At 37.5% G+C, this 15052-nt stretch overlaps 1 protein-coding gene and 1 pseudogene across 2 annotated transcripts; both read left to right on the forward strand.

The window, feature by feature from the left end:
- The first annotated feature begins 423 nt into the window (after positions 1 to 423).
- LOC120553059 (natterin-3-like) lies at positions 424 to 8867 on the forward strand. 2 transcript variants are annotated; one of them, XM_039791124.1, is made up of 3 exons: positions 424 to 469; positions 636 to 732; positions 4248 to 8867. In XM_039791124.1, exons 1-3 carry the CDS (start codon positions 467 to 469, stop codon positions 5324 to 5326), a joined length of 1179 nt encoding a protein of 392 aa, XP_039647058.1. In that variant the 5' UTR covers positions 424 to 466; the 3' UTR covers positions 5327 to 8867. The 2 variants fall into 2 exon arrangements, with proteins under 2 accessions (XP_039647058.1, XP_039647059.1); XM_039791125.1 differs by having other exon boundaries at positions 449 to 474.
- A 3323-nt stretch (positions 8868 to 12190) lies between these two features.
- LOC120553224 lies at positions 12191 to 14531 on the forward strand (annotated as a pseudogene).
- The last annotated feature ends 521 nt before the right edge of the window (positions 14532 to 15052 follow it).

Raw genomic sequence — 15052 nt, forward strand, 5'->3', positions numbered from 1 at the left:
CGTTAACGGTTACTAAATCGCTGGAAAAATAGATAGCTTCGGCGAAAACACAACAACGAAGGTTACATCCAGCAAAGGAAAAAACAACTTAATACCAGGAGCGGGGGGCACAGATGCTGGCTTCACCATCAGCAGGGATGAAATAGAACTACTCTCCATCTTTAGTCTGTGATCTAACAAGGTGTAACTTGTTGTGTTTACTGCAGGTTTTGGAGAGATTCTATTGCTAGAAAAGCTGAAAGAAAAGGACATGTGTTAACTGTCCGTCATGGAGAAAAAGTTGGAAATAAAGAGTTATTTATTGGATCTGATAGAGACAATAAAACTCTTACAATGATTAAATTACTCAAGTTCAGAGCCAAGTGGAAGTGAAACTATGTGGTTATGATTTAGCAATAAAGCAGCTACAGTATATAAGCCTGGAGGTGACAGGAGATGGACAAACTGATGTTTGACTGTCACTGAAATGGTAAGGTATATTCATTTTACTGTGCTGTGGACATTTGTGTTTTTCTAAAGAATCCTAGAAGCATACAAGAGGTGGCATGGTTAATTGGGAAATGTGACAGTGTTTAGGAGTTTTTATGTTTCATATGATTTCAAAGTATGTTTGGTGGTTTTGTGCTGTGTTTTAGATGAAGCTGTCAGTGTTGTTGCTGCCGGCCCTGCTGGCTATTTCCTCTAGTGCTAGTCTGCAAGACATCGTGAAGAAGAGCTCACAGATCGGAAAAGGTAAACAGAAACTGGTTCCGTGAATTTCCTTTGCAGCATGTATGGGATATATGCTGCTTGTTTGTTGTTGATATGTCTCTGTGTCTACTTTGTGCGTAGTTTCCACTTTAATAGTTCAAAGTTGATTTGCTCACTGAAATATAAATAGTGTCCTCTGACTATTCAGCTGCCAAAATCCAGATAAGAGAAGATCTGAGTTGAGAAAAATGTTGATATGCTCATCAGAGTCACCTTCAATTAAAACTGTGCTCAGAGCTCTAGGCCTAATGAGCAGCGGCAAATGTCTTTGGACTTTTTTGGTATTTTCCACAGTGTGGAAATTAAGCGCCCTAACTAACTAATTTTTGATACACTTAGATTAACAGAAAACATTTGTTTGCCAGAACATGACACAAAGAGCAATAAAAACAACATTAAGAGATGACAACAGAGACAATATTGGACAATAAGTAAAGACCATTCCCCCATTTGACTCTATTCACTGCTATCTATCCATACATTTTTAGTTTGATTTGGAATTCACTTTGAGACTTGTGATTTACTGCTTCTATTTCTCATTTTAATGTAAACATTTTGATACCCTGAATCTTGTTTTTCCCTGTTTAATGTTAGTAAGTTAGTTATATTTTATTTCTGTGTCATGCCAAACATTTTGGCCCATCCCACATGGGATTACAAGACACCACAAACTTACTTATTTAACAAACGTCTTCCTGTCGCATATACAAATCATTCCGAGAAATACATGAATACTAATATATACATATACATACAACAAATCCTCAGTTAATCTCGATAAAGAGCTTTTTTCCTCATTTTTTCTCATTTTTTCCTCAATTTATGTTTCATATGTGAACAGCCCATCTCAGTCTTTGAGCATCATCCATATTTACCAAATCAATCTCTGCTTTTATCTTACCAAACAAAAAATCACGCTGTTCACAATAAAAAGGACATTAAAAAAAACAAAATGGAACTCATTTTCTATATCATTCAAACAACACATGGGACAGATCCGTTTTTCCTCTTCTAAATTAACATATCGTCCTGTTTCAACAGTCAAAGGCAAAACCCCAGATCTCACTTAATCACATAAAGAGCTTTGCCTTTTTGTCAAATTATATACAACATGATTTTCTGTGCCATATTCCGGTTTTATCATCACAAAAATACGCAATTTTGGCTTAGCCCATATATTGTCGGACCACTGCCTTTTGTCTTTAGCAAACAGATTTTTTAAACAAACCAATATTCAGCTTTTCATTATTAAAAAAACAACTCACCAAAACCATGATTACAAAACAATTTGCGTATATTGTTAGACCAAGGATCAAGAATGTGTTTATCCCAGAGAAATATTTTCCTCGTCATATTTGCGTCCATATCCTTCCAGCGAGCCTCACATGATTCCCATCCTGTGTCTCCCACTATCGCCAATGTAGGGGTATATTTATGCACACCCAGAAAATATCTTATGGCACTATTTTGGAATAATTCACAATTAGATATATTCCTAAGTCCTCTAACACCCACAATATAATCAAGTATAGGGCACACACAAGCTTGAAACAATTTAGAATAAGTTTGAAAACTTATGTCTTTCAGATTCTTGCTTTTACCAATGATTCCTCCCAAAGCTCTACGTGCTGAATCAGCAAGAACCTTAACACCTTTTCTGAAATTCATATGTTCATCAATATAGAAACCTAGATATTTATATGAATCTGCAATGTTCAGCTTGTGTGACCCAATTTTAAACTCATAAGCGCTGCGAGTAATTAAAGGTTTTCTAAAGTGAATTATTTCTGTTTTCTTTCTATTGATAAATAGTCTCCATTTATTACACCAATCATAGGAGAGCATCCACTGCATATTATCTTCAGAGGGTGACAGTAATACTATGTCATCCACGTACAAAAGAATACTTATCATTTCATTTCCACATCTTATCCCACAATTCAGTGATTTAATTTCCTTTGCCAAATCATTTATATAAATTGCAAATAATGTGGGGGACAAAGCATCACCCTTTTTTACCCCTAATGATGTTGGGAACCAGTTTGTATGGAATTCATTCAATCTTACACATGCTATGGGCTTATGATAAAAAGACTTCAGTGCCCAATAAAAATGTTTACCCCGTACTCTATAAGTTTATATGCTAACAGATCCCTGTTGATCATATCAAAAGCTTTATGAAAATTGATAAAGCACGGATATGTTGGCTTATTTTCACTTATTCTTTTAGTTATAATTGTAGACAATACAAAATGTGATCTAAACATGATCTTGATTTACGGAACCCATTTTGTTCTTCCACAAGGAGCTCTTCTTTCTCTAAATACAACATAAGCCTCCCATTAAGTATTGTAGAATACATCTTATAAACTGTGCTCATTAAACTAATCCCTCTATAATTTAAAGGCACCCTTGGATTTTGGGATTTTGGTATCGGAGTAATAATTGATTTAAGCCACATAGATGGTATTTTGCCAGGTTCAAAGTATCCTTTAAATAAATCACACAAAATATCAAATAGTTTGGGTGATTTTAGTATTTCATTTGGGATATTTTCAACCCTGTCGCTTTTCCCAATTTAGCTTTATTAAAAGCCATTTCAACTTCTTCTTTTGTAAGACTATTATTAAGATCCTTATTCATCCAATATTCCCCTTTTAAAATATAGCCCTCTATTACATTTTTCCTCTGACATAAGTCCTCGTAGTACCTCCCATCAAAGTCAAACGTCTCACTAGAGAAAAGACCTTTGAAATCTTAAAATCTATTGATTATATCAGACAGCCCAGTCACTAAACTACCATTATTCCCCAGCACTTCCATGGGTATTTTCCAACTACGCCTTGGCCCTAGTTTATTTACTTCTGACCAAAATCTCTTAGGGTCAGACGTTTGGATTCTCTTCAGGTTTAATACCAGTCCTCTTTGATAACGTCTTTTGTAGATTCTGTATCTTTTATCAAACCTATTCTGACTATTCTTAAAGGTTTCTAATAGTTTCTTCCTTTCTATATTATTTAAACACTTCAGAAACATTTTCTGCTTTACGCATAGATTGCCACCATTCTTTTAACTATTTATCCCAATAAGGTTTTGTATTGAATGGCTTTTTTGTAACATTATAGTTGTCTCCAGCTTTAATATCAGACTCTATGTCTTCTTTAATCAATTTACAAAGGCTGACATACCAGTTATCTAGATTTTCCTGTTCTCTAAAACATAATTGTATATCATTCTTCATTTTCAAAAGGGTTGATTGCTGTAAACTTGAGGATAAGAAATTAACTGGTAAAGTCCTACTGACTTTCCTTCTTGTGGATGAATTTTGTAATCTCTCTTGATAAGCTACATGACAATGAACCTCAGTCTTTATAAGACATTTTAACCACAGTAAAGAATAATCTGGGACTCTGCTTCTTTCTCCAATCAAATCCATACTACTATGACGTGTGTATGTGATATGACTGTTCTTGTCTTCCCCCTTTCTTTGTATACAGTTCCAATTCTGAACCCAGATCTAGGGAACAGGATTCCTCAAATCACCACCAACGGATCTTTGTTGGCTCTTCCGCCCCCTGCTGAATTTGAGAACAGGCTGGGTCAATCTTCCTCCTTTGTGTTTGGTGACTCCAACCTGAAATGGCAGACCTCGTCTGGCTCTCTCCCGTCTGGTGCCGTTTCAATTTACAATGGATATGCCGATCGCACCGACTATGTCTGCAAATATGGGTGCTCATCTGGCTTCTACAACCCCAACTGGAGTGGTCATTACTGCTACTACCCCTTGTCAGGTAAAGAGCATCGTGCCAGCTCATTTGAGTTCCTGGTAAACAAAGACAACTTAGAATTTTTAGAATGGAAGGATGGCTCCTGGGGTTCAGTGCCTCGCAATGCAGTCTCCACATGCGGAGACACATATGTTGGGAAGAACAAATATGGCCTTGGGAAGGTGAGTGTTAAACACGAGGCCTTCTTCCTTCCCTGGAACGGTAAGGAGCATTGGTACAAGAGCTACCAGGTCCTGACCCTCAATAAAGAAATAAGCAGCGAGCGCATTTCCAATGTCAATTACAACACTAATGTTAAAGTCTTCCAGCATCCTCCAGAGACCATGACCAAGTCCATCATATCCAACAATGAGTGCAGCCCAGTTGTGAAAAGACTTGAGCTCTCAAAAACCTACATGGAGGAGAAAAGGTGGGACACCAGCACTGCCATCACGAGTGGGGTCAGTAGTAGCATCACCGCCAAAATCCCATTCATCGGCTCTGCAGGTATTGCGCTCAGTGTTGAAACAACAAAGCAATTCTCAAGAGGAACCACTGTGGTGGAGTCGAAAACCTACTCGGTCTCTGTGGAGCAAACTGTTCCACCAAACCACTCCTGCAGTGTCAGTATGGTGGGATATAAGTATAAGGCAGACATCCCCTACACAGCTCGCCTCAGCCGCACCTACAGAAATGGGAAGACGACATGGGTGTACATCACTGGGACCTACAAGGGAGTCGATGTTGGAGAAGTCCACTCTGTTGTGGATCGCTGTGAACCTATACCCAATTCCAAACCTTGTCCCTGAAAGAAAAATTTTATCTTAAGATATCTGACATAATCAATGTTAAATATTGGTGAAAATGATAAATGTACTATACTAATTCTAGTTATAATTGGCTGGGCAACAGGATAGGTTTTAGGAGTGGTGAAGAAGGAGTCCAGAAAGCTCCCCTGAGATGACATATCCAATGATTTCAGCAGAACACTGAAAAATGAGTAACTTTTCACCACAGAGAGCAGAGAACATAATATGGTAAAGGGCTTTTTCATGTTGAGCTTTATATTTTTCTCTGTTAAGTCCCAGTCAGTAATTTTTGGAACGTACTGTATATGTTGCAGTTATAGTAAAAATACAATGATGATGAGTTTTTGTTTGTTTTATTACAAATGAATGTAGGCTTGCAATAAAATGATTTATATATGTAAGGAATTGTATTGTTACCTCTGTTTAATGATAAGAGGAAGTTAAGCCATAGAGCTTTTATTGTGAAGGGGAAAGCAGAAGTGTGAAATGCTGTGATAAGTTTCCATTGATTGTGTTTTTGATTAATATCTGAACCGAGACAGCACTGCATGTCTTCTCTTTTATTAAAGCTTGTGTTTTCATTTTATAGTTTCATAGTATAGTATATAGGTGACATACAAAACCCTTTGTTACATATGTGTGCATGTATGAGGAAGCATTTTTCTGATTCTTGAATGATTATAATAAATACAGTGGCGAATCGGGTGATTTACTGATGTAAACAAACCTATCATCAGCAACAGAATACAATAACAACTTCATAGATTTAGTTTTTGTACACTGTTAGTCCATAACGGTCTTGTGAATCAAATTAAGCGCAACTGAAGACAATACACAGCCTCTTTTGGTTACTGAAGCATGAGGAGGAAGAGCTGTATGCACTGTGAAGGGGATCAAGCCTTTGCTGTTGTGGAACAGCATCGCTGTAAGACGTGCCCCCACAATTTAATTTTAATCCCACCACAAAGGCAATTTTAGGCTTTTGGACCTGCAGTGTGTGTTTCTTCTGTGATGCTTGTTTTCTCACATGTGATTTTTAGGCTTTTTAGAAAAGAAGGGATATACACCATTCATATGGACGCTTCGATCAGTGATATAGAAATTGAAATTGAAAATTATGTTGTTTTAAGAAAAGATAGAAATCGTAATGGGGGAGGAGTATGTGTTTATATTACGGCTGATATTTGTTTTAACCGCAGAATGGATTTAAATCATGATCTTATTGAAGCTGTGTGGTTTGATGTACAGTTAACTAAAAGTAAGCCTATTTTAATTGGGGCTCTGTATAGACCTTGTATGATCCATGTAGTGATTTTAAGGGTGAGGTTATAATGATAGGTGATTTTAATACTGATGTTTCTAACAAAAATCATGGGATGTATAAAGCCTTTAATAGGTTTTGTCAGGTTCTGGATCTACAGCAAATAATTAAAGAGCCCACACGAGTAGCTAAAATGAGTCAAACGGTCATTGATCTCATTTTGGTATCAGAGCAATCTATGATTTCTCAGAGTGGGGTTGTAAATTGTACTATAAGTGCCCACTCATTAATTTATTTTTCAAGGAAAAAATTTAAAGTTGCATTGAAGAAACAAAACACAATTAAGATCAGGTCATTAAAAAAACATAGTCGTGAGGTTTTTATTGAGTGTTTTAAATCACTGAATTGTCCTCTAGTGTTATGTTTGGATGTTGATGAGGCATGGGAGCAGTTTAAACATTTGTTCTTAGAGGCATTAGATAAAGTTGCTCCTATAAAAACGATTCGAGTAAAACTGAGGTCAGAGCCATGGATGAATGATGATATTTTAGAAGCAATTACTAATAGAAATAAAGCCTTTTCTGTTTTTAGGAAGAGTAAAGAGCAAATTGACTTAAGTTAAGGAATATGGTGCAAAAGATGATTAAAATGTGTAAAAGAGACTTTTTTCATGATAAATTAACTGAGCATTAAGGTAACCCAAAGAAACTTTGGCAGTCTTTGAAACAAATGGGGTTCAGTAATAGACTTAAGACAAAGTCAAATAATATTTGCCTTAATATTAATGGGGAGTTCTCTTCAAATCAACTAAAGGTTGCGGATAAATTTAACTCATTTTTTTACTACTATAGCTGGACACTTAGTTGAAAAATTACCAAGAAAACCAGGGTTATATGATGGTGAGGCCATGTCTAAGTATTACTCTAAGCTTGGAGTTGTAGCAGACTCTTTTTGCCTTTCTATGGTTTCACAGGATGAGGTATTAAAGTTATTGAATGAACTTAAGTGTTCGAAGGCAATTGGTCTAGATGAAATACCGGCCAGATTTTTAAAAGATGCTGCAGAATTTATTTCTCCATATCTCACTCATATTTTTAATCTTTCAATTATGTCAGGTAGATTTCCGAAAGATCTGAAGCTTGCTAGGGTTGTTCTGCTATATAAAAAAAGGGAACAAATTAGAAGAGGGTAATTATAGACCAATTTCGATTTTGGGAGTCGTTTCAAAAGTCTTGGAGAAAATATATAATTACATTAGTAATTCTGATTTGTTTTATGATTTGCAATCTGGTTTTAGAACATCTTATTCTACAGATAAGTGTTTATTATATCTAACAGACTATTTAAGAAGAGAGATCGATTTGGGTAAACTTTGTGGCATGGTATTGCTAGACCTCCAGAAAGCATTTGACACTGTTGACCATCAGATCTTGCTGATCAAACTAAAAGCCCTAGGTTTTAACAGTATGGCATGTAATTGGATTCGATCGTATTTGACTGAAAGGCATCAAAGAGTTGATATTAACTGCACTCTATCTGAGGCAAGAGAAATAACATGTGGGGTGCCACAGGGTAGTGTCCTGGGTCCATTGTTCTTTCTCTTGTATATCAACGATATGAAATCTGTTTGCAATTGTAATGTAGTGAATCATCTCTATGCGGATGATTCAGCCTTGGTGTTCTCCAATAAGGACATAAAAGTTATTGAGAATCATTTAAGTGATGAGTTACAAAATATAAGTGAATGGCTGATAGAAAACAAACTGTCTTTGCATTTGGGGAAAACTGAATCTATTTTATTTGGTTCTGAAATAAGGTTGAGTAGGACTCCTGAGCTTTAAATTTCTTTGGGTGGTATCCAGATTGAAGCTAAGAATTGTGTTAAATATTTGGGCTGTGATTTAGACAGTTCTGTGAGTGGAGAAAGTATGAGTCAAAAGGTTGTCAAAAAAGTGAACCAAAGAATAAAATTCCTGGCTCGTAAGGCTCAGTTTCTAAATAAAGAAACTTTAAAAATGTTGGCAAATGCTTTAATTCAGCCACACTTCGATTATGCCTGTACTACATGGTACAGTAGCACACCCAAGAGGATAAAAGTTCAACTTCAAACGGCACAGAATAAATTAGTCAGGTTGATTTTAAATCTCAACTATAGAGAACATATTGGCTCTTCTGAAATTAACAAAATTAAAATGGCTGACAGTTGAAAACCAAGGGGGTAAGCTTCGCTTCTGAACGCGAACCTCCGATGGCGCCATTTTGTTGCTACAAAGGTATCACCTCTTGTTAGCATTCCACTGACCGCCATTTTTTTTTTACGTCACTTGACTTTACATCTGAAGCGTTGAAAGACTCTATTTGTCCATTGTTTAATTCTAAAGAAACACGACAATGTATAAAAGGCTCCATTACCTTGTACCTCACGTTATGGCTCCGTAGCAGACGTTTTTGTAAAAATACGCTAACGATTGTGTCATAACTAAGTGACTTACTGCCTATAGCGCAGAGGAATTACCGTATAGTACAGGAGAAGCTCGCAGGCAGTTTCGACTTACATTAGCTGTTTAGGTTTAATTACGAATGTTAACTAGCATGTTAGTTAGCAATAATTAGCCTGTGCTTATGTTATCTCCTTACATATACCTACACTCTCCGTCTCTGTAAGATTGGAAATGATTGAGATTTCTCTTGGCACAGCTACAAGAAGACTTCCAACTTTCAGACACGTTGCTCACGTCACATTTACGTTGTCTCTGTCAGTTGGAGGCTGCGCAGTAAAGGAAGAGATCACGGGAAAAGTGCTTCTAATAGCCTTCACTGGTCTCCGTCCAGAGCAACGGGGTCTATTGGTCCATTAATATATATGTCAATGTTGAAAACAGGGTGAGACAGTTGAAACTAAGATTAACAAGAAAGATTTTGTATAAGAATGAGCCAAGGTATTTTAAAGATTATTTTAAGCTTATTAGAAACTCTCATAGCTACTCAATGAGAGGTAGTGCCACAGACATAGTTCCGTGTAGATTTAAGACCTGTTCTGGGCAAAACACTTTTTTGTACATGGCGGCAATGGAATGGAACAAACTCCCAGTTGGGATTAAGTTAAGCCAGTCAGATCGTTTTTTTAATCGAGCATGTGGTGAATGGTTGTTAAATGCTAATTAGACTCAATCTTTTATGTAGTCTTAAATTAATATTTATTATTACAGTGTATATATTTGTATTTATTTTGTATTTGGATGTGGTTGAGTGTACATAAGGTACCTTTTAGTCATTTGTAGCTTGCCTGGACATCTTTGTCAGACTACAACGAGGACCACAATGGAAATAAGTTTGTAACTTTCTTGTGTTATCCTCGACAGTTCTGATAAATGTACAATGTCACTGTGTTGGCATCTTGTTATGCATTTATTTCTGTTACTGTCTAATAAATCAATCAATCAATATCTGCCTTCCAGTCATGTTTAAATACATAAAAATAATCTGCCAGGAATAATACTTCATGTCTTGTATTATTTTTCTACAAAAAGTTTAATTACCTGCTTGAATTAGTAATAAAAAAAGAAAGAAATATGAATTGTCAAACTCCAACCTTTAAGATATTATTTAGTTAAACACCAAGGACAAATGCACTGCATTACTTAAAATTCCTTTCTTATTATTATTTGACTTTCCTTATTTCTTACACTTCACTGAATGTACCAAGACACTAAACACTTTAAACATATTTCATCTCTTAAATTGGGCAGTAGTAGCTCTGTCTGTAAGGACTTGGCTTTGGAGCCAAAGGGTGGCCAGTTCTATAGGTCCTGTATATAGGTGCACCTGTGTGTATTTTAAAGTTTAGATTCTCTGCCCGAGCCCGACCCGAGCCGGGCCCGGGCCGGGCCGTTATTTTCCGCCACTATCCTCGGGCAGGGCCGGACCCTTGATCAAGCATTTTTTTAATCATTACTTTAGCCTAATTGGGTGGGAGAAAGCTATGCCATAATCAGAACTATTATCTATTTAGGCCAAAGTAACAAATGTGTCCAAAAAGTTACACAAGTTGGACTACAGTTACAAAATGCAACATGTGTCGTGCGCGGAGTCTCCTCCTCTCGCACACATCACACCGGGGCTGCGGGCTGTAGCCTATTGCGGAGCTTAAGTGCAACATGGAGCTTGAGGATGTAAAGAAAAAAAGAAAAACGGGAGAATTACCTTTGAGCAAGTTTAGAGGAAATCGGAGGTATGGAGCCATTTTAAACAAGTCGTGGGCAGTGACAACATATGTGTCGGCTTTGTTGAGTGCATTAAGTGCGGCACGCTGTTCGCCTAGCTGATAAAATGGGGACGTGGATGATGAACAGACACATGAAGCAGGCTCGCCAAGGCAGAAAAGATGATAGTCAGCCTTCAACCTCCTCTTTTGTTAGTTCTCCAAGCATAGGCTCCCCCTGAGGGCGAGGCAAGCGGGCAAGCCCTCACAGAGAAATACGTTGAGATTTTTACGTTTCTTCATTCAGATCCATTTGCGATCCGTTCCATTCTGAATAAACAAACAGCGCAGTTTACATGCTTCGCTCTTGTTGCATTATTCATTAAGATAATTTTAAACAGATTTTTGCAGTTCAAACAACTCTGAATTGTAGTTGAAAACGTCAGTTATAACGGCCCACGGATTAAAAAAGTGTCGGGTTGAAATCGGGCTCGGGCTCATAATTCCAGTTAACACAAAATGTAGATGTGTATGAAAATAGGAGGAAAGAGGAATTCACTATAATATTGTTAGATAACATATTTGAATTATTTATTAAAATTGATTTAACTTGCTAGTATTACAGCTGTACCTTTTTTAAGAACTTTGTGATGAACTTTGTTTCTTATTAATTTCTTCTATCCCAATATTTAATGGTTAAAATCAAAGCCCAGATGAAGTGAGAGTATGTTTGTTTTTGATTAAGCAATAAGGCAGCTATATATGCCTGGATACGTTGGACAGGTTCATAAATCTGAAGGTGATTGATTCTCATAAATTTCAACCACTTATGTTGACTAATTTAAAAGAAAAAAATGTATGGGGGAGGTGCACTTTAATATTGTGAAAAAACACAAACATATTTTTTATTTAAATTCATTTAAGTTGGGAGTATTACAGCTGTGCTCTATGGTTTTGAGAGACAGTTTTCCGAAATCACCTCTGTGGAGCCAAGAAATCCAAATAGTTCAGGCTGTCCTCATAAACAGGGGCGGAGCCAGATGTCGTAAACATGCTTCCTCTGAGAATTTTCTTTCTTCCATTTACAGCAGCTATTTGCAATATTTTTCAAGTGACAAGATTTGATAATAAAATGCCTAAAATCTGTAAACCATTTGTGAAAACCATGATAATTACCAAGGAAAAAAGTGAGCAGGTCTTAAAAGGGGAGAACCTACAAAATGTTGCCTAATTTCACTACAGCTTCTGAACAGCCCAGTCTCACTGAAAAGCGTACAAATACCACGGGTTTCTACCTGTGAAATACGTGCAATGTGTACGCGAAAGTGAAATTGTGCGTACAGTAGATACGTGGAGCGCTCCAATGACAGTAATCGAAACCACTGCGTTTATAGTAAGGGACATGGGACCACATAAGGAGGTTGGTTGTGGTGGTGGATGGGTAAAACACAGGACTTTCACCCAGGAGACCAGGGTTCACATCCCGTGTTTGGCGATTTTCAACATCCTGTGTTTGGCGATTTTCAGCATGTGTTTTTTTTTTTGTTGTTAGGCCGTTTATTAGCGTGTTTATGTGGCGCGTTTTTGCGACTTTGTAGTGTTTTTTTGTTAAGCCTTCCCCAATGTTTCTTCCCTAAACCCAACCGTTTATTAGTGTGTTTTTGTGACTTTCTTGTGTTACTAAAGCCTTTCCCTGCATTATTTTTCCAAACCCAACCATATCTATGTTTTTGTGTGTGATGCTGTTCTCGCGATAACACACAACGTGGTGATGCGAGCTGCGTGCATATAAAACGCACCGGTCCCCATTACTTCAATTGGAGCGCTCCACGTATGTAATGCACGAAGAATTTCACTTTGGCGTACACATTTCACGGCTGTAAACCAGTGTTATTTGTACGCTTTCGAGTGAGATCGGGTTGCTCTGAAAGACAGTATGTATGCACTTTGCTTCAATAGGTGGAGAAATTTAGAGCTTGACTACACGCATAGTTACAGTTAGTAAGCTATGATTAAACAATCGCTGCATGGTCGAGGGGTTTATGTCAATGTGGCTGTTTCTAAAATTCATGACAGCAGACACAGTCAGTCACTGACCTCTGACCAGTCCTAACTTATCACAAAGTAGCAAGATAGCAAAAATTTTTTTTTAAATAAACATTCTCCATTGGCCAGTTTTGTTTTGCCCTATAAAGCATTTATTCTAAACTCGGCTTAAAATGCATTAAGGATAAATCAATTAATTACGTATGTTCTTTGGTTTCTACTTAAAGCCTTTACTTCCGTGGCAAACGTGCATCACTTTGTAACACACGTTATAATGCTCATCTAACTGCTAGCATGGCACTCCCTCATACTCTGCTTCTGACTGGGCAGTAGTCCTTACCTATCTAATGCGCATGTGCAACTCCCAAAAAAAGATAGGAACAGAAGTGAGATGTCTCACTCTGTTACTAAAACAGAGAGCTCAACACACAGGATGAAAAGAGGAGCTGCAGCAATGTGCAGTACATATGGTGTTTTTTGAAAATTAAACCATATAAACCTATTCTGATATAACCTCTAAATACAATTATGAACCTGAAAATTAGCATAATATGAGCACTTTAAACATTATTCCTGACTGTGCCTTTATTATTTCTTTCATACAGTACTTTCTATGGATTTAAGTCTGGAGGACACAGTTCCTAACATCACTTCTAACCGAGTGACAGATAATTTTCTTTCAGGCTCCTCCAGAGATTAAGGACAAGCTAGATCGGGTGTCCTTGTTCAAGTTAGATAAAACCAACCTAGAATGGCAGATCTTTAATGGCTCTCTCCCCAACAGAGCAGTGGTTATCAACAACATATACGTTAAACGCTATGACTACGTTTGCCAATACTTTTGCCAGGCTGGTTTCTACAACCTTAACATGGGTCCTTACTGCTACTACTGCTTTGGAGGAAAAAAGTACCTCTTCGACATTTTACATTCTGGTAAACAAAGACAACTTTGAGCTTTTACAATGGAAAGATGGCTACTACGGTTCAGTGCCTCAGAATGCAATCAAGACCTGCTCCTGTTGCGAGATATATGTTGGGAAGAATGAGTATGGTCTTGGGAAGGTTGTTGTTAATGATAAGGTTTTCTACCTTCTGTATGAAGGTTTTGAGTAGTGGTGCTACAGCTACCAGGTCCTGAGCATTACCAGAGATACAGTATGTACAGTGAGGACATGTTTGATGTCAAGTATAAGACTGATGGGGTTAAAGTCATTAATTATCCTCCAGAGACCACGCGCAAGTTTATCGTTAACAACTATCAGTGCCAGTCTGTGACAGAGACAACTACCCTCTCAAAGACAATCGAAGTGGAGCAAACGGGGGACACCAGCTTTTCAATTACAGCAGGTGTCAAGACGAACATCATTGCCCAAATCCGCTTAACCTTGTCCACAACTATTGAGTTAAGCATGCAAACGACCCTCCAGTTCACCAAGGGGACCAATTATATCGAGTCAACCACCCACACTGTTTCGGTTAAGGTCAATGTCCCACCAAACCACTCCTGCAGTGTCATTATGGTGGCATATAAGTACGGAGCAGACATCCCATACACTGCACGCCTCAAACACACCTACATATATGGGGGGTGGTCATTGACATCCATCTCTGGGACCTACAAAAGCGTCCAAATGGGAGAAGTCCGGGGTGTGCTGGATCGCTGTGAACTTGTACCTGATCCCAAGCCCTGTCCTTGAAAGAAAAATAGAGGGTCTATGAGATTAAGGCACCTGATATATTGTATGTCTATAACACTGTAATGAAAAGCTAAAAATAAACTTGCTTTTATGTTTTATATGCCTTAACATATTTTATAAGACAATAAAAGTACTTGTCATTTAAATTTGTCTTCAGTTTCTTAACATATTATTTGTCAAATAAAAAATTAAATCCATGAGAAAATGTAATTATTGTTTAAACTTTAAAGCAAACTAATCAGTATGATGGTTACAGACAGTACGAGCAGCATGGTATAAAACAACTACAGATAAATAAGCCAACACTTCATTTATTACTTCAGTGTTGTTAAAAAAAGAAATCCAGATATAAGAAACTTAGGAAAGAAAGGTATACGTTATGAATCCCTCTAGGGAAAATTCATTTTTTTCCCTGTGGGTCCAAAATACACTAGAGCTTCGTTCGGGCCCAAAAAATCAAGCCCGACCCAGCCCGAGCCCGTGCACGTTGTGTCCGAGCCCGGCCCGGCCCGACACATTAA

Source organism: Perca fluviatilis, chromosome 23, assembly GCF_010015445.1.
Source record: "Perca fluviatilis chromosome 23, GENO_Pfluv_1.0, whole genome shotgun sequence".
Taxonomy (NCBI): domain Eukaryota; kingdom Metazoa; phylum Chordata; class Actinopteri; order Perciformes; family Percidae; genus Perca; species Perca fluviatilis.